The sequence below is a fragment of the Heteronotia binoei genome, chromosome 6 (assembly GCF_032191835.1).
Source record: "Heteronotia binoei isolate CCM8104 ecotype False Entrance Well chromosome 6, APGP_CSIRO_Hbin_v1, whole genome shotgun sequence".
Lineage (NCBI taxonomy): Eukaryota > Metazoa > Chordata > Lepidosauria > Squamata > Gekkonidae > Heteronotia > Heteronotia binoei.
Window position 1 is genome coordinate 129,304,988 of NC_083228.1, and position 27,334 is coordinate 129,332,321.

Sequence of the window (27,334 nt, forward strand, 5' to 3'; positions counted from 1 at the left end):
ACCCAGGGCTTTTTTTGTAGTAGGAACTCCTTTGCGTATTAGGCCACACACCCCCGATTTAGCCAATCCTCCAAGAGCTTACAGGGCTCTTAGTACAGGGCCTACTGTAAGCTCCAGCAGGATTGCTGTATTAGAGGTGTGTGGCTTAATATGCAAAGGAGTCCCTGCTACAAAAAAAGCCCTGCCGACACCTGAAAAACACAAACACAAAGCCTGGTGGGAACTGGGGAAGAAAGGAGGCCACCCATTTAACTCTCTATTTCTGGGAATGTTCCAACTATATGGTAAACCCAATGTGGACCCTTGCCATAGGACAAACGGCTTCAGAAACAGAACTGAAAGGCGTTTCAATTCTGTGCTTTACAATAAGTGCCTTTGGAAAAGATGCTCTGCCCATTCAAGGACAGGATCCTCTCCTCGGAGGCAAAGTAGCCGGCCTCAAGTGCAGTCTAGAATACTCAAAATGTACATCCTAATTAAGGGACACCTTTTCTCTTTTGGGAGGGAGGGAAAGGCAGCTTTACACCGTGATTTTCAGCAGATGTCCGGCTTCACTATTCACAATGGCTTCACAACAGCTTCATTATTCCAATTTGCCCCACTCTTTGCTTAATACCACCAGGGGTGGAATTCTAGCAGGAGCTCATTTGCATGTTAAGCCACACACACCCCTGATGTAGCCAATCCTCCAAGAGCTTACAAGGCTCTTTTTGTAAGCTCTTGGAGGACTGGCTACATCAGGGGTGTGTAGCCTAATATGCAAAGGAGCTCCTGCTAGAATTCCAACCCCTGAATACCACTTTCAAAAATGTTAGTGAAACTGCTAATAGATGCAAGCTGAATGCAGAAGCAGAGGCTGGGTTGTTTCCTGTTTGGTAAAAAAAACCCAATCTCCCATCAATTTCATTTTAACACAATTTTTTTAAAAAGGTCATTTTAACCTCCCTTGGAATAGAAAGCATTGGCCAGGAGCTCAACACAGGTGGCACCTCCTGGTCCTTCCACCTGGCGATGCAAAGCAGAGGCTCTGCCACTTAGTCACCGCTCCTCCCCACAATGTTCTGACTAGGATTTACCTTCAGTAACCGTGCTGGCCTACACTCGCGCCAACCGGCACTGTCACAGCACGTTTCCTGCCTTCTCATCGTATCGCTTCCTCTGGGACCACCAAACGACGAGTTTTGACTGCTGGAGGCTGCCAATGAGAAGCTCTCCCTTCACCCACTTCAGCATCAAGCCACTGGCGTTTGGAGTGGCCCCGAGTCATGTGTGTCATGGGCTGCACTAAACAACATGTGTGGGCCACAACGCAGCACTCCACGAAGATCTCACAGCAAATGAGTTTGGCATCCCTGTACTAGGCCGATCGTGCATTGAGTCGGGGGTTGGCCCCTTCCAACTCCTGTGAGTCTACAATTCAAAGACAGTTATCAGGATCCTGGCAAACAGCTCGCCTTTGTATGAAACCTGCCTAATTGTGAGACACAAAACCCCACTCTTTCTTAACTCCAGGTTCAGGTGATCAAAATGAAGCAGTTTAGAGGAAAATGGCAAAAACCGGCACTTCACAAATTGCACATTTGGCAAAACTCATCTCAACCATCTGAACCCAAAGCTGGTGGTGGATTCTTAAGCATTCTGCATTTGTTTTATTGGAAACAAGGCTGTTCCAGTACCGGTCTAGCATTAACTTCTGAGCAGCAGAATGATATGAATGTCCTCGTGTTCGGCAATCCATTACAATGCTACCAGATTAGTTCCCCATCAGTCCATTTCTGCTTCTCAATCAGCCCCACCAATGCTCAAGGGAGGATTCAAGAAGGCAGCTGTGCTCTTGTATGTTCCACCAGACACAAATGCGCACTCCTTATGCCAACAATCAGGTCTACGGCCAAGACAACAACCGAACCATGGCGACCTGCTCACAGGGATTAAAAGCAAACTGAAAAAGGGACTGTCTAGAACTGCAACCTACAGAGTTCCTCTACTTAAAAAAACTGTGGAATCATTTCAACACATGCACGATGCCCTGTAATTTAAAAAACATGCACGCATCATCCAGACTTTCAGCTGTGATCGACCCAGATTGATCGTAGAGTAAGAGTTCTAAAGAGGCAACTGCTAACGTGTGTATTGTTCAGGAGAGGGGAATCAAAAAAGCTACGGCCGTGCAAACAGACTGACTACTCTACAGATGTGCGGCTATCTACATGCATGTGGAATGCACACTCACACCCTGAAAAGTAACACCATGGCACTGGAATTTACAGCACTAGATACCAGCAATACAGTCCTTATTTTAAAACTGAGAAGGCATCAAAAGTCAACCTCCTTTAGGGGACATTTCAAACTTAAACCGTTTCTATCCATCCAGAGTGACAATCTCAGATGCAGACATCAAAATATTGATGGATAGGAGTTAAATTCTCAAAATTAGTGTTCAGGACAGTCTGTGTAAGACAAATCAAACCAGAAAGGCTATGGGTCACTGTTAAGAAGACAACAACGACTTCAGATTTATACCCCCGCCTTTCTCTCTGAATCAGAGACTCAGAGCAGCTTGCAATCTCCTATATCTTCTCCCTCCACAACAGACACCCTGTGAGGTGGGTGGGGCTGAGAGGGCTCTCACAGCAGCTGCCCTTTCAAGGACAACTCCTACGAGGGCTATCGCTGACTCAAGGCCATTTCAGCAGCTGCAAGTGGAGGAGCGGGGAATATAACCCAGTTCTCCCAGGTAAGACTCCGTGCACTTAACCACTACACCAAACTGTTATAGGGGCGACAGAAGCCAAACCACTACTGAGGAGCTGAAGTTCGGATCTATGGTCAGCTGCAAAGCTTGACAGGACACCTTGGGCTGGTCAATCTCTTGGGCTAGCCTACCTCACAGGGCTGTTGTGACGACATGGGCCACTCTGATGCCCTTGGAAGTAGGGCAGAATAGGCTCATGTGAGAGTAAGCCCCATGAATAAGACATTCCATTCAACTACATATGCCCAGGATCCACAGGAACCATGCCGCAGATGCAAAATGTCACGCAGGAACTCACATAAAACTGCTAGCAGAACAACAAATGGCGTATTTTAAAAGTCCACCAAATGCTTGCTTGCTTGTTTTTGCTGCTATCTCGCTTCTTCCATTAGAAAGATCTTTTTTCCCTCACTATTACGCTTCTAAGTAAAGAGAACTGCGTAACATTTTTTGTTCCAAGGTCATACTCTTTCTTGCCAGTGTACGGGCATCTCAAGTTATTTCAAAGGTGGTCATGGGTTTCTGGGCTTTTCTTTTAAATAAGACTTGAGCGCGTTTTTAACATAGAAATACAGATATGCAAAGTGGTTCCCATGAAGTCTGGGATGAATGTTCTGGTGGTTGGCTTCAAAAGGAGGGGTTTTAGAGGCCCATCAGGGGCTATTAGTCACAATAACTAAAATAGAACCTCCACATTTAGAGGCAGTAGCCTTCCAAACACCAGTGCAGCAACCAGGGGTGGAATTCTAGCAAGAGCTCCTTTGCATATTAGGCCACACCTCATGATGTAACCAATTCTTCAAGAGCTTACAAGGCTCTTTTTTGTCAGCTCTTGGAGGATTGGCTACATCAGGGGGGTGGGGCCCAATATGCAAAGGAGCTCCTGCTAGAATTCCACCCCGGCAGCAAGAGGGAGAACTTCTGGAAGCATCTGGTTGGTCACTGTATGAGACATGATGCTGGACTAGATTGCCCACTGGGGCTGATCTGCCACAGCCATTCTTATGTAGGTATGAAATTAACAGAGAAAATCAAGATCAATACAAGCAAAAGCAATCTGCCTAGCCGCTGGTATCTTCTAACCCATCTGAACACATGAAAAACACAGCTACATCTTTGCAAATTTGGTCCTAAACATGGAATAATACATTTTTTAAAATTTTCTTTTTTTGCAGGAATACACTTCTCCATGTTTAAAATGTGCTGGTTTCTTTTTTTAAATAGCTACCAAATCCATGGCAATTGGCACATGAACGGATGCTCCCCACCCCCACCCGCCTATCCTGTAAACACAGACAAACTGGAAAGGCTGGAATTTGGGATAAAATTTGGCAGATAATTTTGCTAAAAACAGATGGCTCAGCAACAAATCTGTTTTCTTAGGTTAGAAACAGACATGTCTTGGTGCTCGCTAACAGACCCAGGGATACATTAAGCACTCCACTGGTCTCTGCACACGCTTAGTGATGTGCATGGGAGAGGAAAGGCCTTATCAGCATTTCCCGCTTTCAGCCTCTGCGTGAACATCGGCAAGAAGACACCGAGGACTGGATTCCTTCCCCGGCACTAATACTTCCCTAAGAATCTGATTCATTTTAATGCCTGCTACGAGCATAGGCACATTTTTGCCAGCACCAAAAATTGAGTTGATTTTTTTTTTAAAAGTCATTTCCAGATGGGCCATACCCCTTGTATTTGTGATTTCCTATAGAAATCCTAAGAAGCTGAGAATTTGAGGTGCGGAGGCTGTGTCTCACGGTGATGCTTGAACGCAGCACCTGGTTCCCAAAGAAAAGTTCAGACCCCAGGTTCCAGCAAACAGTAGCTTAAAAACTGGGATACAAAATTCTAAAGGGAGAAGGAGGGGTGGGTGGGACTGGATACCCTAGCTAATGCTGTTGGGCATGATGCAAATACTCCGTGCATGCGCATAAAAAGGCAGCTTTGTTCTGTCGTGGAATGTCTGAGAAACCCTCCGCCTAACTCAGCAGTCTTACAGTGAACTTTTGGCATTTCCTGTGGTGGCGAGCCTGGTATAATTAGGAGAGAATTTTTAAGTGCCGAATCAAATGCTTGGGATAGGGGTGCACTTCACACAGAACTGGACCACCACAGATTTCCCAGGGGAGGCAGCAACTGGAAAGCCATACGTTTGAATACCTCCCAAACTTTTGAAACATTTCTCTGCACATGCAGATAAGATTCTGATGCAGAAAAGTTTATAACTGATGTGTTACCCTCTGTAGGAGAGTGGGCTAAATTCCCCCAGGAGCATTGTGATCTGGGGCGTGCCCCAAACGTAGGAAGAGCCCTTGCCCGAAAGTTTGAATTGGCTCCAATTCCATATGAGACAGGTTCACCAACACAGAGAACGCCATTTTTTAAAAAAGAAAATAGGTCAGGTAATTCTCATTTACAGGTTATCTTGCTCAAAGGAAAGAATCCATCAAGCACAGCTCACCCGTTTGGCAACACCGCCTGCCCGACAGCATTGAGGAGAAATCACGGCAGAAGGCTGCCCGAAAGGAAGCTCATGAGCTGGCTACCAAAAAACGTTTTGATTCTTATTTTTGGAAAGATGTATCCAATGACCTCTGATGCTCCTTGGTGCCTGCGCTCCTCGGTTGCCAGTGTGTTAGCTGGAATCGACTGGCAATCAGGACTGAGCCCTGTTCTTTCCAATAAATAGTTCAACGAGCAAGTAAGGCTTTGCAAGGAGTCACTGGGACCTTTTTTCTTTTCTTTTCTTTTTTGAAAAACAAACACAAATCAAGCAGTAATTCGAAACACCTTCTGTTATAGAAACCACAAACAGCTCATCGACTTCACGCTTTATCTACAGTAAAATTCACCAAGAATTAGAAAATAACAAAAAAGAAAGGAAAAAAAGAAATCCACGTTTTTAAAACAGAAATCTAAGTTGATCCGTCGCAGGAGGAGACATTTCGGGTTAAACGCAGAGCTATATAAACGCAGGTTCCTTAAAAAAATGCATCGTTTCTTTACTTACAGACAAAATGTTACATGATTGGCTGCTATTGTGTATATTCAGTTATGTACAAAAAAGGGGAGGGGGTACAGGAGTAGCAGGACTCGGGCACAAGCAGAAATCCTTCCAGGACAAAATGTAGCCAAACCACCAAACACAAGACGGACTGGCTCTTTTTAGCTTCGGTCACCATTAACACATGTACTGCCCCCCCCCACCCCCTTTTTCTCTTTTAAAAAAAGTCACTGATTTTCTCCCACCCAACCTCTTCTTCACTTGATTTTGTTTTTGTGTTTTTTTAAACGTCATTTACAGAAAGCCTATTTATGCAATAATCAGTGAGTAGAAAAACTTCACCTGTAAATACAAGGTAGAAATGTTATTTCACAGCAATAGGCTGCAGCATTGATCTCTCCAGATCTCGGTGGAGAAAGGTGTGCGTGTCTGTCTGTGTTGTTTTCGACTGACAAATTAATTCCAGATTCTGAGAAAACTGTCCCAAGATCCTGTAGCTACAGCCATTCCATCGTCGGTGACTCCTAAACAGCTGACTCGGTTGTCGTGGCCGGCAAGAACACCTGGAAAGAGAGAGAAAGCACAACTCTTCTTATCATGTATGTTGTGCTGCTGTCCCCCCCCCCCCCCCAAGACGCCATACACTGGGGTACCCAACCTTTTTGAGCCGGCAGGCACATCTGGAATTTTAACAAAGCGTAATTGAGCACAGCAACAAAATGACTGCCACAGGAGGTACAGCCAGCCACAAAACGATTGCCACAGTTTAACTTCAGTAAGACAGCGGCGGATCTATGATGGCAGCCACTGCCAAGGCAACCTTTATAAAAACCTGCACCATCGATCAACTCTCCACTAGCCAATCAGAAGCCTTGCTGGAAAACAGCCCTACTTGGCACCACCCGCTTCCTTGGTGGGCAACAGAAATGGTGTTGGTGGGCAGCATGGCGCCCATGGGCACCACACTGGGGACCCATGGCATACATGGTGGTTTCCCCATCTCTGTTGTCGCAACTACCCTACCAGGTAGGCTAAACTGGTCGCCAACAAGCTTCACAACTCATTGAGAAGTCAGTCCCAGACTGTCCCTGCTGAAGTCCAACATTATCCACTAAATCATTTTTTGTCTTTCTGGAATTTAGCACAGTCCAAAAGGACAGAATTCTGGAACCCTGACTTGAAAGATCCAAGGTTTAAATCTCAGCTCAGGCCTCATTCGGGTTACCAGAAATACCTTAATACACAATGCTATCTTCTATGAAAACAGTTTGAAATGGGTATCTGTGTTGGTCTGCTATGCAGCGCCTTTTCTGTAACTTTCAATCAATTGCCACAAAGGATTGCCACCTTTCTGTATTCTGGCCAGCTTTCCCTATTCCATTTATTTATCTTCTGATCTCTACCTCACTGCTGCCCTAGTGATACTAACATAATCTTGCCTCTTTTGTATCAAAACCCCTTCTTCTACAAAAGTCTCCAAACCAATTTAAACATTCATAAGTGAAACGCGGAACAGTCCTTCCTCCAGAATGGAAGGAAAGGCACACACTTGAATGACCCCACCCCCACCGTATTAAAAAGTTCTTTATATGTGGAAGGCTAGCATGTCAGGGAGAGGGCTAAACTAAAAAGATTTCTCTAATATGCTTGCTTTCTACAGAAAGAGAGGGGCGGTCAATCTGCCAACCAAGCTAATTCTGCACATTAAGGTTTGCTCTCAGAAGCCTTACGTTACCCTCTTATTTTTTTTCATCGTTCTGTTCTACCTCATATTTTTAATAAACGTATTCGGAGACATTGCCTTTGGGGCATACTGCTGAAGGCAGCTCACAATGATTACAAACAATATCATAAAAATACAATAGAATAAAGTTACAGTCCAGTGGCACCTTTAAGACCAACAAAAGTTTTATTTAAAACTGCAGAAGAAGACTGAAGACTTATACCTCACCCTTCTCTCTGAATCAGAGACTCAGAGCAGCTTACAATCTCCTATACCTTCTCCCCCCCAAAACAGACACCCTGTGAGGTGGGTGGGGCAGAGAGGGCTCTCACAGCAGCTGCCCTGTCAAGGACAATTCTTGCAAGAGCTATAGCTAACCCAAGGCCATTTCAGCAGCTGCAAATGGAGGAGTGGGGAATCAAACCCCCGATTCTCCCAGGTAAGAGTCCGTACACTTAACCACTACACCAAACTGGCTCTCAAGGTATGAGCTTTCGTGTGCACATACTTCTTCAGATAGTGAAATAAAAGGAAACTATTCAAATTTATAGACAGGACAGAAAAGCATGATGTAGGCATTTTGAGATAAACCAGGAACAACAAGCCAAGGGTACAGGGTCAACAGCTGTATGGATCCAATTAAGGGGGAACAACAGTTAAAGCAATAAATATGTCAGAAGAGGAGATTATTGTGTAAAAGAATCTTTTCTAACTGTGGGAAAGTTAACTGAGGTTCTTTTACAGTGCCCCATCCATCTCCCCTTAAGTGTGAAGGTAACAAACAGCATTCCTTTCTTTTGGTTGGGGTGGGGTGCAGCATATTTCAAGTTTCACTGCATTACATTGCAATCACTATATGTTGTTCTAAATAGTTACCTTCACACTTTGAGTATATCAGTGCTGGAGGAAGGGGCAACAACAGGGGCAGGAGGTGGCTTTGGCCAACAAGATGCCCACAGAAGTCCAACAAGCAGGCCACAGAAGCCTGTGAAAGAGGATGCTGGACTAAGATGTCTGATCCATCAAATTTGTACTCGTGCAAACCACTAATATTCACAGGGATCCTACTGAGGGCTTCATAGCCAAGCAACACACTCATCTACTGCTAACGGTTTTACAGAGGTATCACAGAAAAAGAATGGCTCTTTTCTTCAAACCCAGTAACTTACCTGCTCTTTCTCCCTTCAAGGTGTCCCAAACATTGCAGTTGAAGTCATCGTAACCGGCCAACAAGAGGCGTCCGCTCTTGGAGAAGGCGACTGATGTGATTCCGCAGATGATGTTGTCATGAGAGTACATCATGAGCTCCTGGTCTGCTCGCAGGTCAAACAGCCGACAGGTGGCGTCGTCTGAGCCAGTGGCGAACGCATGGCCATTGGGGAAGAACTGCGCAACAAAACAAGGAACGTGAGCCTCAGCCCAAACAAAGCCAGGAACGTAGGGAGTCAGGGGGAGCACAGATGGTGAGTGGAGAACACTTACTAGTTATTTTCCAAAGGGCAGTTTCTTTGTATTACAGGGTAGATAAAATTGTATTCTTTTTAAATGCTGATGTGACAACAGCACTTTACACGGTACGTCCGAATGAGATTTTTAAACGACAATTGTGCTGTCAAAGTCACAACTAACTTGAGGCAGCCCCTCATGAGGTTTTCAAGGCAAGACACAAAGGTGGTTTGCCACTGCCTTCCTCTGTGTAGCAACCCTGGACTTTCTTGGTGGTCTCCCATCCAAGTACTGACTGCAGCCAACCCTGCTTAGTTGGTGACTTCTGATGAACTCAAGCGAGTCTGGGACCAATTCTCCACTAGGCTTGTTCTGGCGTCGGAGCTCTCCCCGCCCCCTGACGTTTCCATCTGATTTCGCATAAGCTGTTGCGCTGCAGTGACTTGGACCGCCTCTTTCCCGCGGCAAGCAAGATCCTCTGAAAGCTGGTTTCTGCTTGCCACAGGAAAGAGGCAGGGCAAGTCGCAGCTTGTGTGAAATCAGATGGAAGTATTGGAAAAAGAGCTCCAACAGCAGAACAAGCCTAGTGCGGAATCAGTCTGGGCTAAAATAAATTCAGTATTATAGTTAACACAATATGCAGTGTCTTTGAACTCGTCACTCCCCCACTGCAAAAAACATCAGGGAAAAATTATTTTTCTTGGATTGAAGTCATTTCTGCCTCTGCGTTTTGGCTTTTGAGCTTCCACCACAGCAATAATTTTTTAATCTGGTGCTATGAGAAACCCAGGGATTGACTGAGCTAGGGAATCAGGCAAAATAGGAACATCTGAGCAGCTCCAGGCTCCCCTGCTTCAATTGCGCTTCCCCACAGCAAGCGGTACCACCCAATCCATGGGTCGGTGAGAGGTTTTCCTTCCTCCCAGCAAAAAAAGATCTGTTGCCTTCCCTGCACAGCAGCTAACCCACCAATATTCTCTGGCTGGCAAAGCTGCCAACCTCCAGGTAAGACTTGGAGATCTCCTGGAATTACAACTGATCTCCAGACAACAGAGATTAGTTCCCCTGGAGAAAATGGCAGCTTTGTGGGCGGGGCAAAGTCTATGGGATTGCGCCCTTGCTGAGTTCCTTCCCCTTCCCAAACTCCACCCTCCCCAGGCACTGTTCTGAAGTCTCCAGGAATTTCCCAAGGCAGAGCTGGCAACCCTACTGTCATCTGAGAGTTGCTGTGTTGTGGATGCTCCATCAACATCCGGGAGTCTATGTGTGCATCTGTGTGGGGCAGGGTCATTAAAGGCCACCCCTCTCCCTCCGGCTCTGTGCGTTGAAGAGGAAAGCTAGTCACTTACACACACTGCATTGATGTCAGACACGTGCCCTGTGAAAGACTGCCGGCACATCCCGTCTCGGATATCCCAGAGCTTGGAGGAAGCATCACAGGCCCCCGAAACAAAAGTGCTCATGTCTGGACTTAGAGAAAGACTCATGACGTCGCCAGTATGGCCAGTAAAAGCAGTAGTCTGCTGGCCAGTCTCAATGTCCCACAGAGCACTGCGAGAGAAAAAGAGGTAAGAGAAAAAGGATGAAAAAGGATTAAAACGTCATCACAATCACAAAAAAGCAACCTGCAGCCTCCTAGGGCAAACTCACCAGGTGGTGTCTCCTGAACTTGTGACTATCTGGTTGTCATCTAGGAAGCGACAACAAGACAAGTACCCTAAAATGGAAAACAGAAAGTGGCTAAGTACAGAAACGGTCTATCGAGAAACACAATCCCACCCTCTCAAAAAAAAAAAAAAGTCCCACATTCCAACACGGATCTACACAGGACTGTTTGAGGTGTTCTGCAACTAAAGCCAAAATGCAGAATTCAGTAAGCTCTAGTTTTCATTCCCTGTGTTGCTTTACAAGCAAATGTATGGACCCCATATGGCAGCAAAGGCAAGCCTGAAAGCAGCTGGTAACCTAAGAAGAGCCCTGCTGGATAAGACCAGAGGCCCATCTAGCCCAGCATTCTGTTCACACAGGGACCAATCAGCCACCTCTAGGAAACCCATAAATAGGGAAACTGCAACAGAACCATCTTGCCTGCAGTCCACAGCAACTGAGGCAAACTACCTCTGGTGCTGGAAGCAATTTCAGAAGCCAGAGATGAGGATAAGATAGGTGAGGCATTTTAAGCCACGACATCTGCTAGGCCAGAAGACATTTCAAGAAGCTAAATTTCCTGTAGTTCTTGTAACCTTGGCGCAGTAGTCCCTGTCATCTTAAAGATGGTGGCCAGCCAATCATTTTAAAAAATAAAGCACACAACTAAATGTTAGGATGGACAAAAGGAAATACTATTTTACACAGGGAGTGTAGAATTCCCTGACCGAGGATGCAGTGACGGCTACAGAAATAAACAGCTTCCAAAGGGGATTACATAGATTCATGGAGGAGAGGTCTTATCGGTGGTTGCTAGCCATGGTGACTGAGGGGAATCTCCACATCAGAGGCACTAAGCCTCTGAATCCCAGAGCCAGAAGGCAACATCAGGGGGAGACTTCGGTCTCTCTGCCCTTTTGCTGGCTCTCCAGAGGAACTGGGTGGCCACTTGGTGTGAGACGGGATGCTGGACTAGATGGACCAGTGGTCTGATCCAGAAGGGCTCTTCTGATGTTCTTATATCTTCACCCAGAAATGAAGCTAAACCCACATGGTGTAGATTAGCTGACTAGGGTCACAGAAAAGCATTTAAAAGTACGAGACCAAGCCACAAACACTTAACAGGGAAGCAAAGTGATCATGGTAAACACACACGCTGGGGAAGTCAGTTTCCTTCAGCAGAAACTGTCAAAAATTTAAGCATATATTTATAAAGGTAAACAGTAACGGTAAATAAAGCACTGTGCAAACATCAGTCATTTCCGACTCTGGGGTGACGTCGCATCACAACATTTTCACAGCAGACTTTTTTACGGGATGGTTTGCCACTGCCTTCCCCAGTCATCTACTCTTTACCCCCAGCAAGCTGGGTACTCGTTTTACCAACCTCGGAAGGATGGAAGGCTGAGTCAACCTTGAGCCGGCTATCTGAACCCAACTTCTGCCAGGATTGAACTCAGGTTGGTCTATAGTACTGCAGCTTACCACTTTGCACCACGGGGCTCATTATATATTTATATCCCACATTTAAAAAAAAATACTTTCAAAAAGACATGTAATCATCAAGGGGAAAATTTTAACAGTTTTACGTAACCACTAATATCCAGAAAAAAGTGTGAAACAACAAAACAAAAAAATAATGTCACTGGGAAAGATATAGACCAAGTAGCAATCACATCGTGGAAAGAAATAAAACAAAAGCCCTGTCAACGTTGCTGCAAGACAACTGCAGGGAGGAGGACAGGTGGTCAACCCATCGCAAGGCATCCCAGAGAAGACCCTGCTTCTTGGAAAGACCAGAGTGGGACCTGAAGCAGAGGCTCTCCAGCTCAGCACAAAAACTGGGTCCAGTCACTGCTAAGGAGGGAAGATTCCAGTGCCTACACCAGGGATGTAGAGCCACATAGCATAAATATTGGATGTCTGAGAGCCTCAAGACATGAACATCAGATGTTTGTGTCAGGAGGGAGGGAGGAAGGGAGGGAGGAAGGAAGGAAGGAAGGAAGGAAGGAAGGAAGGAAGGAAGGAAGGAAGGAAGGAAGGAAGGAAGGAAGGAAGGAAGGAAGGAAGGAAGGAAGGAAGGAAGGAAGGAAGGAAGGAAGGGAGGGAGGGAGGGAGGGAGGGAGGGAGGGAGGGAGAGAGGGATTAAAATTATATTAATAATAAAAGAAAAAAAACATATAGGTCTAGGATCAAAGGTCTGCTTAGCCATAGATCGTACTAGCAAAACATTATTTCAGCTCTTCAAATGCAACTATGAGGAACAGAAACATGGGTCTCTGAGATGCAATCTGAGATTAACTGTTGATTCTGTTAGAACTAATTCTGTACATTCCACTATTTGCTGCAGTTTAATTCCCCACTTTTAGGACATGAGGCACATTTCAGTCAGTCAAAACGGATCCAGAAATACAAAATGGAAGCTGACCAGTGTGGCCGGGTAGCTCTCTGCTCACTCGTACGTTGCCCTCTCTCGTCTTCAGGTTGTATATGGAGCAGATGTTGTCCAGTCCACCACAGGCAACATAATTTCCCGACGGTGCATATGCACAGGTCATGACCCAGGAAGATCTCAACGGAATGGCATGCATCTTTAGAAAGGGGGATGGGGGTGGGAAAGAAACACCATGAGAGAAAGAGAGTCATTTTCTGCCCATGTCCAGACCTGTCACAGATGCCGAGATGCATGATGCACATAGCATAGTTTTTAAAGATGGAATATCAAAATTTCATGCTGTCCTGAATAAAGTCATGGATGGAGACAAATCTAAATCATATACATGAAATGAACAACATATGGATCAAGTCTGTTCAAGGATCTTTCTCGTTAAATTCCATTCTGGGTCCCCCCCACCTAACATGGTTTAAACATCACAGGGATAAGAGAAAATCAGTTTGGATCCTATGGATCCTTTCCAGAAACAGTGGTGCTCTCCTCCACTGTGGAGAGACTTCCCCAGTACCACCACTAATGCAACAGATCCACCTGATGCACCCTGTTTAGAGAATGCTACTAATTTTTAAAAGGCACTTGGGCATTCTCAACACTAAGGAGCATTGAAATCTTTGGTAAATCTTGGTTATGCCCTTCCCACAATGACCCATGGGGGCACACAAACACAACAAGCCACTTGGTGTTCCACCAGCTAAAAAGCAGAAAACAAAGGTCTCTTTTTTGACCCCGCAGCCAAGCAAAAATGACATTATCTCAGAAGCACTTCTGCAGTACTGAAAAGAGAGAGAGCTATGTGTCTTATGGCTCAATTCAGGCTTCTGCAAAGAATGGTTTGCCACTTGAAGAAAGAGCCTGGAAACCTCCTGAACTCTTCCATTCCCTCCTCTCACGTGCAGCTAGCTAACGAACTATTTCTGTTTTTACAGCAAACCATGGTTCGCCACTACATCTGCATTTGCAAACTGTGGCGTACGCTTCATATACAAACCAGAGGGGTTCAGTCCTGGTTTGGCATCCTGCTTTACAGGTTAACTAAAAGAGATTATTCATTTACTTTAGTTCTCCCCAGTGGAGACCCCAAAACCACTTACCCCATTCTCCTTACCACATTTTATCCTCACAACAATCCTATGAGGGAGGAAAGGCTGTGCGTGACTGGCCCAAGAACACCCAGCATGCTTCCATGGCACAGCGAGAATGTAAACATGAGTCTTCCAGATCCTAGTCCAACACTCTATTCCACTACATGACACCACAAGTAATGCAGAAAACCACCCACGAGGAGAGAAAGGAGCGAGCCAGAGGGTCCCTCAAGCTTATTTACATAGCAGGAGACTACAGTTTTGTTACATCTGAGCTCAACCAATCCCTGCTCCATTTCCTGGAAGTTTCCAACATCTCCAATGAAACAAATCATTCCTGATATTGTCTTACCATAGAAAGATCCGTTGCTCTAAACCAGGGGTGGCCAAACTTGCTTAACGTAAGAGCCACACAGAATAAGCATTAGATGTTTGAGAGCCATGAGGAAGGAAGGAAGGAAGGAAGGAAGGAAGGAAGGAAGGAAGGAAGGAAGGAAGGAAGGAAGGAAGGAAGGAAGGAAGGAAGGAAGGAAGGAAGGAAGGAAGGAAGGAAGGGGAGGGGGAGAGGAGAGGAGAGGAGAGGAGAGGGGGAGGGGGGAAAGGAGGGGGAGGGGGGAGGGGAGGGGAGGGGGGAGGAGAGGAGAGGAGAGGAGAGGAGAGGAGAGGAGAAAGTAACTTTAACTTTAAATGCATTCTCCAAGCTGCTATCTGGCTTGGCTTGGAGAAATTAATTAGAGGCAAATGCCTTCTCCAAGTGACCGATGAGATAGTGGGGGCTTTGAGAGCCACACAATATGTATGAAAGAGTCACATATGGCTCCTGAGCCACAGTTTGGCCACCCCTGCTTTAAACAGATACTACTGGAGGAAACCGCAGGGAACTCAGCTTCTGATTTTCAATGGGGGTAAGAGTCAGAAATACTTTAATACACCATCAGGGGCTTCAAAAAGCTCCACCTTTCAGATTACTACAGAACTGCTCTCTTCTACTCTTCAAGGGAGGATGAGACACCCACAGAGTTTCTGTAATCCATACTGATACAGACCCCCTGTTTCTCAGATAAATGTTCAGAGACCCAACAGCCTGTTTTTCCAAGTGAGTGAGTTCCAGCTGTTAAAAAGCAATAGAACAGAACCATTCATGAGATGCACAAACACGCTTTGAGTGAATAAACTCATCTTCAAAAAGAAGAAATGAAAGCAAAACAGAGAGCTGTTTTGGAGCAAAGCCCCCTCCCATCTCCCCAAAAAACAGAAAGCAAAAAGATGATGAGGAAAAATCAGTACTTTAAGAGAAGGTGCTTTAGGAAAGGGAGGTGGGGGAAGAGAACTTCAAAATAGCAGTGGAAACAGAGAAAAGCTCCATTGCAAATGGCCCATGAAAAGGCCCAAATGATTTTTTTTAAAGAACCCTACCTTATTTGTTGTATAGCTATCCCAAATAATTAATTTTCCATCTTGAGAAGCGCTGACTAGTAGCCTAAAGGTAACCACAAAAAGAAAAGCAAGAGGTTAACTTTGTCTCTCTTTCTGGCTGGTTTTTAAACACTGGCACTGTACAAGCATCGGGTCCTTTAGTCAGAGACTTCCTTCCGGAACAGTGCCTCTTCTTCTTAGCAGGCCCATGGCTTAAGAGTATCAGCAGTGTTATCAAAGATAAAATGCAGTGCAACAATCTTTATTAAAATTATTTATATCCCACTTTTCTCCCTACTGGGAGACTCAACGTTGTTCACCCCTCCTCAGTTTTATCTGAAGACCCCCCTACCCCTTATGAGGTCAGCTATGCTGAGTGCGTGTGTGGCCCTAAGTCAGGCGGTGAGCTTCCATGGCAGTGGGAATTCCAGGCTCTCTCAACACCTCTAGTCCAACACTCAATCACTATACCACATTGGCTTTATCAGGATCTTTTTTGTAAGCTCTTGGAGGATTGGCTACATCAGGTGTGTGTGGCCTAATATGCAAAGGAGCTCCTGCTAGAATTCTACCCCTGGCTTTATTAAATCCTTAGCAAAAATGCTCGTCCATATATTATGGAAGGACTTTCAGATACTACGGTATCTCTCATTAGAAGCCAGACTACTCAATGTCAGGGGTGGCTGACAAAATTTTCCTACTACAACTGTACCATAGGTGCTTTATTTCACCACCACCACCACCCCATATAAATGCATACAGCCTTAGAGAGAGGGGCCTTTGAAGGTCAGAGTAAAACTATTCCCTACCTGAGATAACCCCAGTTTTGGGGAAGCAGGGGACAGAACGTTTTGTACTTCTTGGAGGTCTTGCCAATTGCTGATTACTAACTTGGATCAAAAGGACTCATGGGCAAGCACCAAGCCACCCACCTGCATAACCTTTGTCCCTGCCCCACTTCTTGCAAGGTTGCTGGAAGTATGCAGAAACTTGAGATTGGACTTTTCAAGATAACAGCTGGCTGGATCCAGCGCTAAATTTCTGCTTGCACTAGAGCTCCTGCACAAGCAGAAATGCAAGGGAAAAAAAGACTGCAGTAGCTACTCATGTCAAACTTGTTGTATCCCCAATTGCACTAGATCCTATGCAACCAATTTCAGGGCACTAGAGGGAGGGAAATGCCAGATGCTGCAGAAGATCTGAAGCAAGTGGAACTGTGCTAAGTCCATTCATGTCCATTCATTACTGGGCTTTCAGCAAATCTTCAAGGCTATTTATGACTTCTCTGCTATTCAGATGTCTGACTTCTTGGCTCTATTTTACTTAACACTACAACATTTTACTTAATTCTACATTTACAGCCTCCTCTTCCAAGCGGTCCAAGGGCATATTGATATTTTCCAATGATGAGATGAAAGATCCTCCACATCGTAAGTCAATCGTTTGTACAAACCTTGAATCAGATCCCCAGTGCATGGCATAAATTTTAGCTAAATGCCCTCTCAGGGTACGTCTGGTGCGCATCTGAATTCGGCCCACTGAGTCAAGACTTGTGGTGATCTAGGCAAGAGAGGGAGGAAGGAGAGACATCATTTAAAAGAGGCAGAAAACATCTGCTTTCACAACTGGCTCACCTAAACTGACCCAGAAATGACACCAACATCAATAAGACGGAACCAGAGAATACAAACGACAAGAGCAGAAGCCACAATTTGGTGCTACAAACCGGCAACTCGGACAGGGTTACTGTCACCCTCTCTAAGGCGCCACAACCTCCCAGGAGCTCTGCTGTCCAATCTGTCACCCACAGAGTAATACCCTAATAGAAAAAGAATATCTTGGATGTCACCCCGAGAGCCTGTCCTGAAATCCTGTGAAATTTATGGTAAGCTGCCCCATTGCTTTTTGTCCCCATTTATTTTCTATACCAATGGATCTGGCATTGGTAATACACAGGGTAACTCATCAATGTGCATCCTAGACCCACAGGATATCCTTCATCAATTATTTTATTTTTACCCAGAAGGGTAAAAGCAGCCTAATCCAGTAGTTTTCAAACTTTTGATTTTTAAATATATATATATATATATATATATATATATATATATATATATATATATATATATATATATATATATATATATATATATATATTTAATTTAGGGTGACAGATTTTTGGCTGACAGTATATCAGACATCAAACAAAAAAACTTCACTGAGGCTTCCTCAGTAGAACAGGCTTCCTCAGGAGGTGGTGGGCTCTCCTTCCTTGGAGGTTTTTAAACAGAGGCTAGATAGCCATCTGACAGCAATGAAGATCTTGTGAATATAGGGGGAGGCATTTGTGAGTTTCCTGCATTGTGCAGGGGGTTGGGACTAGATAACCCTGGAGGTCCCTTCCAACTCTATGATTCTATGAGTATTTCAGAGTGCACTTTGTAGAAATTCCTCATTATAATGATGAGATGTGTGAAGGTGTGCCAGTCTGAAGACCCGTTTGTTACAAGAACAGTTTTAAAGCCCTTAGCATGGAGGTAACAAGTCCTCGGGTTATCTTAACACCATTAGATGTACACACTGATACTGGGTTGGAGCCAACCAACTTTTCTGCTGGGAAAGGTAGGAAGGGTTCCCTTTAACTAATCCAAAAGGTAAGGCTAAGGGTTCTGAGACCAGCATAGACAAAAGGATGGGAGATGAGGACTCTTAGCAGGGAGGAGATTTCAATGAGAATGAGTGGGAAAAGTTGGCTGATTCAACCCATAATTTCTGTTAACTTAAGGCCACAATTCACGGTCAATGTCTTTATAGGTTTTTATTGTTATGCTGTCGTGATTTTACCATTTATGTTGTGCTCCACTCTGAGCCCCTAAGGGGAATGGGTGTAGTAATAATAATAATAATAATAATAATAATATAAGCCTATGTTTAAATGAAAGGAACTTGAACAGGATAATTTCCGCATGGGTATCTGCTACATCTGAAGTGCCTGAAGAACCTTCCCTTTAATAATTTGCTTACAGTTAATGTAAGTTTTTAAAAGTCTATCACCAATCTGGTCCTTAGGGGGAAAAGTTACTTAGGCTGTGATCACACACACTAAATAATGCACTTTCAATGCATTTTCAAACTGGATTTTACTGTGTGAACTGGCAAAATCCAGATGGAAAGTGTACTGAAAGTGCATTTATTTAATGTGCGTGATCGCAGCCTTACAGTCATTTTTCCACTCCAGGCAGAGAACCCAACTGACTTACAGACATTTCCCCACACAGAGAATGGACAATGTACCCCAAAACGAGCATACCTGAGCAAGAGTTGTATCACTACATGCTTTTCTGGCATCCTTTAAAACAAAAAGGAGAAAAAGAGATTGGGTCTACAGGGAATAATGGAAGCAATATTGCAATGTGGCTTGAACCCACAACATGTTTAGCCAATATACATTTACTAGAAACAATATTCCTAACGAAATTACTGCCTACAAAGAAGATACTCCAGGTTTCCTGGCTGTCTCTACACAGTTCCCCCACTCAGAAACAAGGCAGATTAACTGTGTGCTACCAATCTCACTGAATTCTCAAAGATCTATAGAGGGCATATTCATTTCTCCTCTAATACACAATATTCAGCTAGTAGGTTACTGTTTTTTTCCCCTTACCTTGCAGCTTCCCTGTGAGAAGAGAGAAAAGAGTGGCAGATCTAATTTACGTAACTGCATTTTAATTGCATTTACGAACTTTGGGATCTGAAACTAAGGATCAGTCATGGCAGAAATCTGCACACCGGCAGAGACAGAGAACCAAGCGATAAAGCTTATCCTGTGCTGTAGTGCTTCAGGCTGCTATGGAGGGTTCCACAATATAGGAGCCACTACAAAGAATGCATGCGAATGGGCAGCTGCCGAACTCACCTGTTTGCAGGGTGGCACCTTCTGTTTGCCTTCCCCTTTCCCTCCCTGTTGTTACTATTTAGGACCCCCAGCTATTACTGTTTAAGGTCAGTACCAAAAAAAAAACAGGTTAAGAAAACACCTTACTCTGATTTGATTCCGAAGCTGTTCTGCCTCCTGCCGCAGCTGTTCCAGTTCACTCATGCTCTTGAATGAGTCTCTTTCCCTCCGTTACAATACAGGCAAAAAGAAGCCTGTGGAGAAAGTTAAAAAAAAACAAAAACCTATAATTGTGCTGATACTACAACCTTCACTTTCCAACCACAGTCTTTACTTTCTAACACATGACAGAAATTCAGAAGACGCAATTTTAAGAGTACTGAACTTTAATGTGGAGTGGATTTGTCATCTGTTCTTGTTCTACTCTGTTTATCTTACCCTCAACATTCATATAGCATGTTTCAAATGTTTGACATGCCTTCACTTGCATTGTGCCAGCACTCCTCACGATAAAGGAAGACTGATATTTATCCCATGTTGCAAAGAGAATAGCTTCCGTAGCCAGTAGCCACTTAGCAAGTTTCTAGCCAAGGCAATATTTCAGCATACTCTTCACAGATACCTATGACAGACTGTCTTAATCAAGAAAGTCATGGTCCTCTTTGCAAAACCTCACAAGTGTTTGTCTAGCTGCTGCTAAAAGACTAGCAGTGAGGTGGAGTTAACCGCCTCCCTCGCTAGCTGACTCCACTGTTGAACAACTCTTACTATTAAAAAAGTGTTCCCTAATATCCAGCCAGTACCTTTCCCACCCTTAATTTAAACCCATTACAGTGAGACCTATCCTCTGCTGCTAACAGGAAGAACTCCCGGCACTCCTCTAAGTGACAGCCCTTCAAATACTTCAAGAGAGCCATCATGTCCCCTTATGCTACTATAAATGTGTGATCTTTCTTTGGAATACACAAAACACAAGAACCTGAGAGACCTAGACAAAATGCTATGAACTCATTACCCCAATATTTTTTTTACCTTCTGAGAAATTCTGAAATTAGCTAAAAGCTGGGAAACAGTCTAACCCAATGTTTGCTACTGTCTGGGAACCCTTCATTCATTTGTGAATCTACTTTTAGCAGACTGAAGTGTGCAGCTGTTTCTCTTATCTAGCTTGGCAATCTTTGTCGTGCTCTTGTGAATTGTAATTTGGGAAATAAAAAGTAATAAATACAAAAGAGTAAATGTATGCAGCTCAAAGCTTTCATACCATGCATCAGCCTTATGTTGAGCAGCATATTACAGAAAAAAACAAAAACAAAATAAAATAGCCTTCCGTGTCTATGAAGAAACACAAAATCATAGTAACACAGGAAAAATACAGATCTACCCTAAATTCACAAACATAGTTGGAGACCAGGTGCATTTCGACAGCAAAACCTTTAGTTAAGCAAATAGTTTTTTAATATGAGGTTACAACTATCTCCTAACTCCACAAATATGTTTGTACAGTTTAGAGATTATATACGGTAAATTTAACACAGCATACATTATAATTCACACAACTAGCCCCAAATTGAAACTTTTTAAACAAGTATGCATGACTTGTTTGACCATACCCAGCTTATATTCCATTAGAACAGGGGTGTCAAAAATGCAGCCTGAGGGCCACATCAGGCCCCCGGAGGGGTCCTATCAGGCCCGTGAGCAACTGGCTGTCATCTGCTTCTTTCTCCCTCTCTCTTGCTTCCTTCTGCATCACAGCTGGCTTTGCAAGGCTTGCTCAAATGCACAGGAGCTATGGAGTAAAGCCTCTATTTTCTCCATTGGCTGAGGTGCCTCCCTTGGGGCTTTGTTAGGCTCTCTCAATCGCACAGCAGAGCTACAGAGCCAGACCTCTCTTCCTTCTATTGGTCGAGGCTTCACAGAGCAAGAGTGGTCAGTAAACAGAGACTGTTAAATAAAATGTTGCAAGAGTGCTAATGTTTTAAGTATGTTTTAATTTCTTTTTTAAAAAATCTTTAATTGTGTTTGTCTGTGTCCTTTATAAAGATTATATCTTGACTACCCAGCATTACGTTTTATGACACACACGGCCCGGCCCCACAAAGTCCCATTTAAGTCAGACCTGGTCCTTATAACAAATGTCTGACATCCCTGCATTAGAAGCTTGTTCAAAATACTGCATAAAAACAACGAAGGTACTCATTAAAGTTACCAAAAAGGTATCTTTTTACAGGAATTCTTAACAGACTGTCTTTTTAGAGCTACTAAGTTCTTAGGGAAAGGAAAGGTCCCCTGTGCAAGCACCAGTCATTTCCGATTCTGGGGTGACGTTGCTCTCACGTTTTCACGGCAGACTTTTTACAGGGTGGTTTGTCATTGCCTTCCCCAATCCTCTACACTTTACCCCCAGCAAGCTGGGTACTCATTTTGCCGACCTCGGAAGAATGGAAGGCTGAGTCAACCTCGAGCCACTTACCTGAAAACCCAGCTTCCACCAGGAATCGAACTCAGGTCATGAGCAGAGCTTAGGATTGCAGTACTGCAGCTTTAACACTCTGCGCCAAGGGGCTCTTTACTAAGTTCTTATAAGTTATTTTAATTAAGAATGGCAGGTGTTTAAAAGCCGTTTTCCTGGATTTTGAGATTCTCTATTGGTACATTTATGTTAATCTCTAATACTACAATTCTGTGGTAGTTGTGTGACCGTAATACTGTGTAAAGGGTTTATTAACCTTACATGCCACTGACCCCATCCTTGCTGCGTTTGCAGGGGAGCTTATGCAAGATGGAAAGGGGACAATTTCTGCTATTTCTCCTCAAGCTACAATGTCCCCCCCCACACACACACACACATGCACATTCCTGAGGGACCACCTAACCCTCAGGATTCACCTGTGGAGAGAGCACATGGAACTGCCTGAGGTTGTTTCAGAACCTCCACAGTTCATAGGATCTAACTTAATGAAGACGGCCACTGACTTTAGTGACAGTGCCTAGATTTCTCATTATTATACAAAAATTATGAAGCATTTAACATGAGGACACAGCCACAGTTTGAATGCTCGTTAGCTAGAATATTTCAACCTTGTCAATGTAGTTTGTGTACAAAAGTTTACCCTGCCAAACAGACTGCCAGACACAACAGTGCTGATCACCTTTTGGGACCAGAGACAAGTACCTAGAATCAACACTGCACAAAAATGTGATTAGCACTGTGACAGCGTCAGCCATCTGTTCAGTGATGCATCTACCACAGCAGGTGCACTTCCTTTCCCACAGCCCCCCTGCGCACATGCTTTTGCCCCCCCCATCACTCTTTAATATAAGCAGAACTACCTCAAGAGGAGCCATTGTTTTTGTATTAAAAACCTATCAATAATCTTAAAATCATAACATTAAAGATTATCATCACCTTTAAAACGTTTGTGAATCTTCTGTCATCTCTATCAATTTCATTTCTACAATTTTCAAAGTGCTGGAAATTTTAAATACCAGATGTTTACAGATGGCCAAGACCTTTTGCTTCCATTAGTAACTCCACACTTGCTTGCAATACTTATTACATACACAATTCCCGAGTAGAACAGGTATTCTATTATGTAATGTATCAATAGAACTGCATATTCTATCAAAAAAATGCAATTTTAGACATTCCTACATATAAGAAAACTGGCATTCCACTGGGAATACTCACACAATTACAATATTTATGTATAATATCTATAATAAATTAAATACAAAACGTAACAATTTTCTTTCATATTCATACAGGGAGATGACTGAGTAAGACCACTGGCCATACTGAATTAGATATAGATCTTTCAACATTTTCCTCATCTGTGTTTAAAACTATTTCTACATGAATGGTCAAAACTGGTAATCACTCTTTCTATTTGTTCACACTGCAAAAAAAGGTTTAAAGGACTGTTAAATACAGTTTCTTTCCCCCAGAACTTAGATTCTTCTACATATAGCTTCACACCTGTAAATACCGGGAATCCCTGCATTTTCCATCAGTTTCTGCTCAATATAAGCCTATTCTAGGGCTAGTTTTAAAGTTTGCCATCCTACACTTAATCCAACTGGAAATAAGTCTACCAATCTGAAATGTTACATACAAAAATAAATGTCAAGAGTCATGTGGCTTGACTGTTCCTTTAAATTTGTCCCACATCACCAATAAAAGGCCTTGCTATTGGACTGCGCATGGAAACTTCTTTCTGCCTACCTCTAAAAGGTCCCTATTATATCAGGGTCCATCTAGTCCAACATCATATTGCCTGGAAAGATGCTGCTTCAAAGCCTACACACAGAACATAAAGGCAACATGATGCTGCTGCTGCTGAGAAGCTGATATTCAGTTGCATCCTGAAATTCAATTTTTAGCTATCTCAACCAACGGCCATTACAGCCTACCCCTCCGTAAATCTATCTGATACCCTTTTAAAGCCATTGATACCAGCCGCCATCTCTGGTCTTGCAGCAACTTCAGTTCCATAAATTAATTGTGCATTGTGTGAAGTACAGTGATTTCTTTCATTCGTCTGAATCCAGTTCCATTCATTTCCAAGTGACAAAGGAGCACTAGCGTTATGAGAGATGGCGAGTAATGTCTTTCTATCCTCTTTCTCCACACTGTGCTAATATGCTTGGTCATCATTCTGTAAAAATCAACACTTTAAAATAATGACCCAGAGAGAGACATAATTGTTGGTATATATGATTTGCATCACATATTCCTTAAAGCCCAAGCCAGCTTTCAATTATACACGTACAGGAAACAGAATTCAGTTACCTCAAATATCAAAACACTCTGGAAGGTACTCCAACAATAGCCCCATATAGTGCAGGCCCAATGGTAAAACAAGCACAGATCAGAAGTAACACATTTATATAAAGTGCAACTTTAAAATATCTATAACTTGTCTAATCGTCTGCAGGCTTACCTTTCTACATTACGACACAGAGTGAGTGGACCAATCCTCCCCCCACTCATTACATGTGTTCTTTTGAGTGGACCAATCCTCCCACTCATTACATGTGTTCTTCTGAGTGGACCAATCCTCCCACTCATTACATGTGTTCTTTTGAGTGGACCAATCCTCCCACTCGTTACATGTGTTCTTTTGAGTAGACCAATCTTCCCACTCATTACATGTGTTCTTTTGAGTGGACCAATCCTCCCACTCATTACATGTGTTCTTCTGAGTGGACCAATCCTCCCACTCATTACATGTGTTCTTTTGAGTGGACCAATCCTCCCACTCGTTACATGTGTTCTTTTGAGTAGACCAATCTTCCCACTCATTACATGTGCTCTTTTGAGTGGACCAATCCTCCCACTCATTACATGTGTTCTTTTGAGTAGACCAATCCTCCCACTCATTACATGTGTTCTTTTGAGTGGACCAATCCTCCCACTCGTGACATGTGTTCTTCTGAGTGGACCAATCCTCCCCCCACTCATTACAGTAGGCCCTGTACTAAGAGCCTGATATGCAAAGGAGTTCCTGCCACAAAAAAAGCCCTGCCTCCTAGCACCGCTTCGCATTTGGAAAATGCTGGAGAACTCTTTTCACTGTTCTACAAAGCCTGCCACTTCTTCAAAAATAAACACAGGAAACAGGCCTAGGTGTGACCTTGCTCTTCAAGGCTGAAGATATTGTGTGCATTTTCAAAAGGTTCTGAAGCCTATGTGCCTCCAACTGCAGCAATACTACAAAACACAGGAAGCTGTCAAACTTCTCAGTGCGACCCAGAAAATGACCCCAGGGTGGGGCTGCACAGATGGAGCAAACAAAGTTCTCAGTGACTGAGTGATATGGAAGAAAATAAATACACTCCAACTAACAAAACTTTCAAGGGAGCTCTAAAAGTTGGGCTCACCGGGCATAGATGTAGGCCCTGTTTCAGTGACAGTCCCTTTTGATTTCTCCACAGAAATGAATGATGCCCATTCATGTACATGGAGAAAGAAACATACTACTATTAAGATAGATCCAGGCGGGCAGCTATGTTGGTCTTGAAGCAGCCGAACAAATCAGGAGTCAAGTATCACCTTTAAGACCAACAAATTGTTATTCAGAATGTAAGCCAGGGGTGGCCAAACTGTGTGCACACAAAAGCTTACATCCTGAATAAAGGTCTTAAAGGCCAACAAACTTTTATTCAGAATAGATCCAGGTGGGCAGCCGTGTTGGTCTGAAGCAACAGAACAAAGTAGGAGTCAAGTGGCACCTTTAAGACCAACAAACTTTTATTTAGAATGTAAGCTTTCTTGTGCTAGAAGCACACTTCATCGGACAATAGGATGGAATGGCAAACAGTCCTAAATACAGGGAAAAGTGGGCAGTGAATTAGTATGCAGAAGCATGGAAATGCTTGTTAGCAGATTAAAAGAATCACAATTTGGGGTCTGGTGATAGTTAGTTTATGTTAACTGGGTTGCGTCAACAAGGGGGCAATATAAGTCAGAATAGCAGACTGATGTCTATGTCATTAGGTGTGGAGTGCCATAAATAAGAATCTGTTGTAATGTTAGCTCTGGGTCTAAAATGAGGGCATTAGTTTCTCACAGGTTTAATCTGAAGAAGTGCGCATACACATGAAAGCTTACATTCTGAATAAAAGTTTGTTGGTCTTAAAGGTGCTGAATGACTCCTGCTTTGTTCTACTGCTTCAGACAAACACGGCTGCCCATCTGGATCTAGCAGCAGAACAAAATTTTGAGTCCAGTGGCACCTTTAAGACCAACAGAGTTTTATTCACGGTATGAACTTGAGAGATGGATGAAATCATAAGTCTGAGTTAATTAACTCTTTGCACCCCACAATTAAGAGAGATACATTTACACACCTATCTCCAATTTTGACATATTTGATTCACTGCCCCCCCCCCCGAATTAAATCCAAACAAATGGTGACCATATAAAACTTAGCTTGTTATTCCTGTTTGCATCTGCTAAAACATCTTCATTATGTTGTATAATAATTTGCTGCTCAACCCCTACCTCTATGTATTCTGGTAACTTCCATTTCAATGTATCTGAGGAAATTGCTGTTCCTCCCTCCTACAGTATTTTATTAGTATTTAGTCAATCTCAATTAGATTTGAGTCCAACAGCACCACAGAGATCAACAAGAGTTTCAGGGTATACGTTTTGGAGACTCAAAGCTCCCTTCACCAGACACAGTAGAGCTTTCGACTCTCAAAAGCCTATACTCTTGCTCAGGAGTAGCCAAACTGCAGCTCAGGAACCACACATGGTTCTTTCACACATACTGTGAGAGCCAGTTTGGCATAGTGGTTAAGTGTGTGGACTCTTATCTGGGAGAACCGGGTTTGATTCCTCACTCCTCCACTTGCAGCTGCTGGAATGGCCTTGGGTTAGCCGTACCTATCACAGGAGTTGTCCTTGAAAGGGCAACTGCTGTGAGAGCCCTCTCAGCCCCACCCATCTCACAGGGTGTCTGTTGTGGGGGGAAAAGATATAGGAGATTGTGAGCCTCTCTGAATCTCTGATTCAGAGAGAAGGGCAGGGTATAAATCTGCTGTCTTCTTCTTCTCTCAAAGCCCCCACCAGCTGGCTTGGAGAAGGCATTTGTCTTTTTAAACCACTTCTCCAAGCCAGCCAGCAGCTTGGAAAATGCATTTAAAGTTAAAGTTGCTTTCTTTCCACCTTCCCGCCAAATCTATTTTCCTTCCCTCCTGCCTGCCTGCCCTGCAGCTCTAATACGTCTGAAATTCATGTCTTGCGTCTCTCAGACATCTGGTGTTTATTGTATGTGACTCTTATGTTAAACAGGTTTGTCTACCCCTGCTCTTGCTGGTCTTTAAGGTGCTATTGGGCTCAAATCTAACTGCTCTACTGCAGACCAACACAGCTACCTTCTGCAGTCAATTCCAGGGTACTAC

The 27,334-nt window shown here is 43.7% G+C and overlaps 1 protein-coding gene across 2 annotated transcripts in view; it reads right to left on the minus strand.

The window, feature by feature from the left end:
- Nucleotides 1–5,532: 5,532 nt before the first annotated feature.
- The window catches only part of GNB4 (G protein subunit beta 4), a 53,523-nt gene continuing 31,721 nt past the window's right edge, over nt 5,533–27,334 (minus strand). For both annotated transcript variants that reach the window (XM_060242553.1, XM_060242552.1), the window contains exons 2-10: nt 19,568–19,674; nt 18,836–18,874; nt 16,982–17,088; nt 15,529–15,592; nt 13,004–13,166; nt 10,579–10,645; nt 10,278–10,479; nt 8,652–8,868; nt 5,533–6,322 (exon numbers count right to left, since the gene is read on the minus strand). In XM_060242553.1, the coding sequence (XP_060098536.1) occupies nt 6,216–6,322; nt 8,652–8,868; nt 10,278–10,479; nt 10,579–10,645; nt 13,004–13,166; nt 15,529–15,592; nt 16,982–17,088; nt 18,836–18,874; nt 19,568–19,624 (1,023 nt within the window). In that variant the 5' untranslated portion in view covers nt 19,625–19,674 and the 3' untranslated portion in view covers nt 5,533–6,215. The remainder of the gene's footprint in view (nt 6,323–8,651; nt 8,869–10,277; nt 10,480–10,578; nt 10,646–13,003; nt 13,167–15,528; nt 15,593–16,981; nt 17,089–18,835; nt 18,875–19,567; nt 19,675–27,334) is intronic.